The 2,500-nt window shown below is 40.1% G+C and overlaps 1 protein-coding gene across 1 annotated transcript in view; it reads left to right on the top strand.

Moving 5' to 3' along the window:
- The window catches only part of LOC124028087 (carbohydrate sulfotransferase 15-like), a gene marked incomplete at its 5' end in the record, with an annotated part of 25,010 nt that overhangs the window by 13,653 nt on the left and 8,857 nt on the right, over positions 1 to 2,500 (top strand). The window contains one exon of the mRNA XM_046340239.1: positions 2,159 to 2,315. Within this exon, the coding sequence (XP_046196195.1) occupies positions 2,159 to 2,315 (157 nt within the window). The remainder of the gene's footprint in view (positions 1 to 2,158; positions 2,316 to 2,500) is intronic.

Below are 2,500 nucleotides of genomic sequence, written 5' to 3'. Positions count from 1 at the left end.
TGGCCTTTAAATATGCCCTTTAAATATGGCCTTTAAATATGGCATATGGCCCTTTAAATATGGCCTTTAAATGTGGCCTTTAAATATGCCCTTTAAATATGCCCTTTAAATATGGCATATGGCCCTTTAAATATGGCCTTTAAATATTGCCTTTAAATATGACCTTTAAATATGGCCCTTTAAATATGGCCCTTTAAATATGGCCCTTTAAATATGGCCCTTTAAATATGGCCCTTTAAATATGGCCTTTAAATATGGCCCTTTAAATATGGCCTTTAAATATGGCTCTTTAAATATCAAATCAAATTTATTTATAAAGCCCTTCGTACATCAGCTGATATCTCAAAGTGCTGTACAGAAACCCAGCCTAAAACCCCAAACAGCAAGCAATGCAGGTGTAGAAGCACGGTGGCTAGGAAAAACTCACTAGAAAGGCCAAAACCTAGGAAGAAACCTAGAGGAACCAGGCTATGTGGGTGGAGATTATAACAGAACATGGCCAAGATGTTAAAATGTTCATAAATGACCAGCATGGTCGAATAATAATAAGGCAGAATAGTTGAAACTGGAGCAGCAGCACGGCCAGGTGGACTGGGGACAGCAAGGAGTCATCATGTCAGGTAGTCCTGGGGCATGGTCCTAGGCCTTTAAATATGGCCTTTAAATATGGCCCCTTAAATATGACCTTTAAATATGGCCCTTTAAATATGGCCCTTTAAATATGGCCCTTTAAATATGACCTTTAAATATGGCCTTTAAATATGGCATATGGCCCTTTAAATATTGCCTATAAATATGACCTTTAAATATGCCCTTTAAATATGGCCCTTTAAATATTGCCTTTAAATATGGTCCTTTAAATATGGACTTTAAATATTGCCTTTAAATATGGTCCTTTAAATATGGACTTTAAATATGGCCTTTAAATATGGACTTTAAATATGACCTTTAAATATGACCTTTAAATATGACCTTTAAATATGACCTTTAAATATGGCCCTTTAAATATGGCCCTTTAAATATGGTCCTTTAAATATGGACTTTAAATATGGCCCTTTAAATATGGCCCTTTAAATATGGTCCTTTAAATATGGACTTTAAATATGGCCCTTTAAATATGGCCGATCAGATTGAATCCCAGTCTTGGTTGTTGTAGTTGTAGTTGTTGGTGGTGTAGTTGTAGTTGTTGATGATGGTGGTGTTGTTGTTGGTGATGTTGATGATGGTGGTGTAGTTGTAGTTGTTGGTGATGGTGGTGTTGTTGTAGTTGTTGATGATGGTGGTGTTGTTGTAGTTGTTGGTGGTGTAGTTGTAGTTGTTGGTGATGGTGGTGTTGTTGTAGTTGTTGGTGATGGTGGTGTTGTTGTAGTTGTTGGTGATGGTGGTGTTGTTGTAGTTGTTGGTGATGTTGATGATGGTGGTGTTGTAGTAGTTGGTGATGTTGATGATGGTGGTGTAGTTGTAGTTGTTGGTGATGTTGATGGTGGTGGTGTTGTTGTAGTTGTAGTTGTTGTTGTGATGGTGGTGTAGTTGTAGTTGTTGATGATGGTGGTGTAGTTGTTGTTGAGATGGTGGTGTGATGTTGGTGATGTGATGAGTTGTTGTGATGTTGTTGTTGGATGATGGTGGTGTAGTTGTAGTTGTTGGTGATGTTGATGATGGTGTTTGTAGTTGTAGTTGTTGGTGATGTTGATGGTGGTGGTGTAGTTGTTGATGATTGTTGATGATGGTTGGTGATGGTAGTAGTTGGTGATGTTGATGATGGTGGTGTTGTAGTAGTTGGTGATGTTGATGATGGTGGTGTTGGTGAGTTGTAGTTGTGATGGTGGTGTATTGTTGATGGTGGTGGTGTTGTTTGTTGATGATGGTGGTGTAGTTGTTGGTGATGTAGTTGGTGGTGTAGTTGTTGGTGATGTTGATGATGGTGGTGTAGTTGTAGTTGTTGATGATGGTGGTGTAGTTGTAGTTGTTGGTGATGGTGGTGTTGTTGTAGTTGTTGATGATGGTGGTGTTGATGTTGATGTTGTTGTTGTTTGTTGTCTCAGGTTGTACTCCGACTATCTCTACTTTGGGATCACTAATAAGTCTGCGGAGGACTTCCAGGACAAGGTGTTGATGTTGATGTTGTTGTTGTTGTTGTTGTTGTTTGTTGTCTCAGGTTGTACTCCGACTATCTCTACTTTGGGATCACTAATAAGTCTGCGGAGGACTTCCAGGACAAGGTGTCCGAGTCTCTCCAGCTGTTTGAAGGGTGCCTGACAGAGTACACCATGCGCTCCTGTGTGTACAACACTACGCTCAACAACGCCATGCCAGTGAGTAGCCTTCACCTTCTCCACATCCATTTGCTTTCTATGTTTTAACAGACTGACCATAACAGTCTAACTGTCCAGGTGAATTGGGGGGGTCTGTGTGTGAGAGACAGACAGAAGGAAAGAGAGAATTCTCCTCCACTCTTCTCTGCTCTTTCCTCTCCTCTCCTCCATCCATACCAAGCTGT

The sequence above is a fragment of the Oncorhynchus gorbuscha genome, unplaced genomic scaffold (assembly GCF_021184085.1).
Source record: "Oncorhynchus gorbuscha isolate QuinsamMale2020 ecotype Even-year unplaced genomic scaffold, OgorEven_v1.0 Un_scaffold_3736, whole genome shotgun sequence".
NCBI lineage: Eukaryota > Metazoa > Chordata > Actinopteri > Salmoniformes > Salmonidae > Oncorhynchus > Oncorhynchus gorbuscha.
Note: the sequence above shows the minus strand (reverse complement) of the source record. Positions and strands in the feature narration are given on the sequence as shown.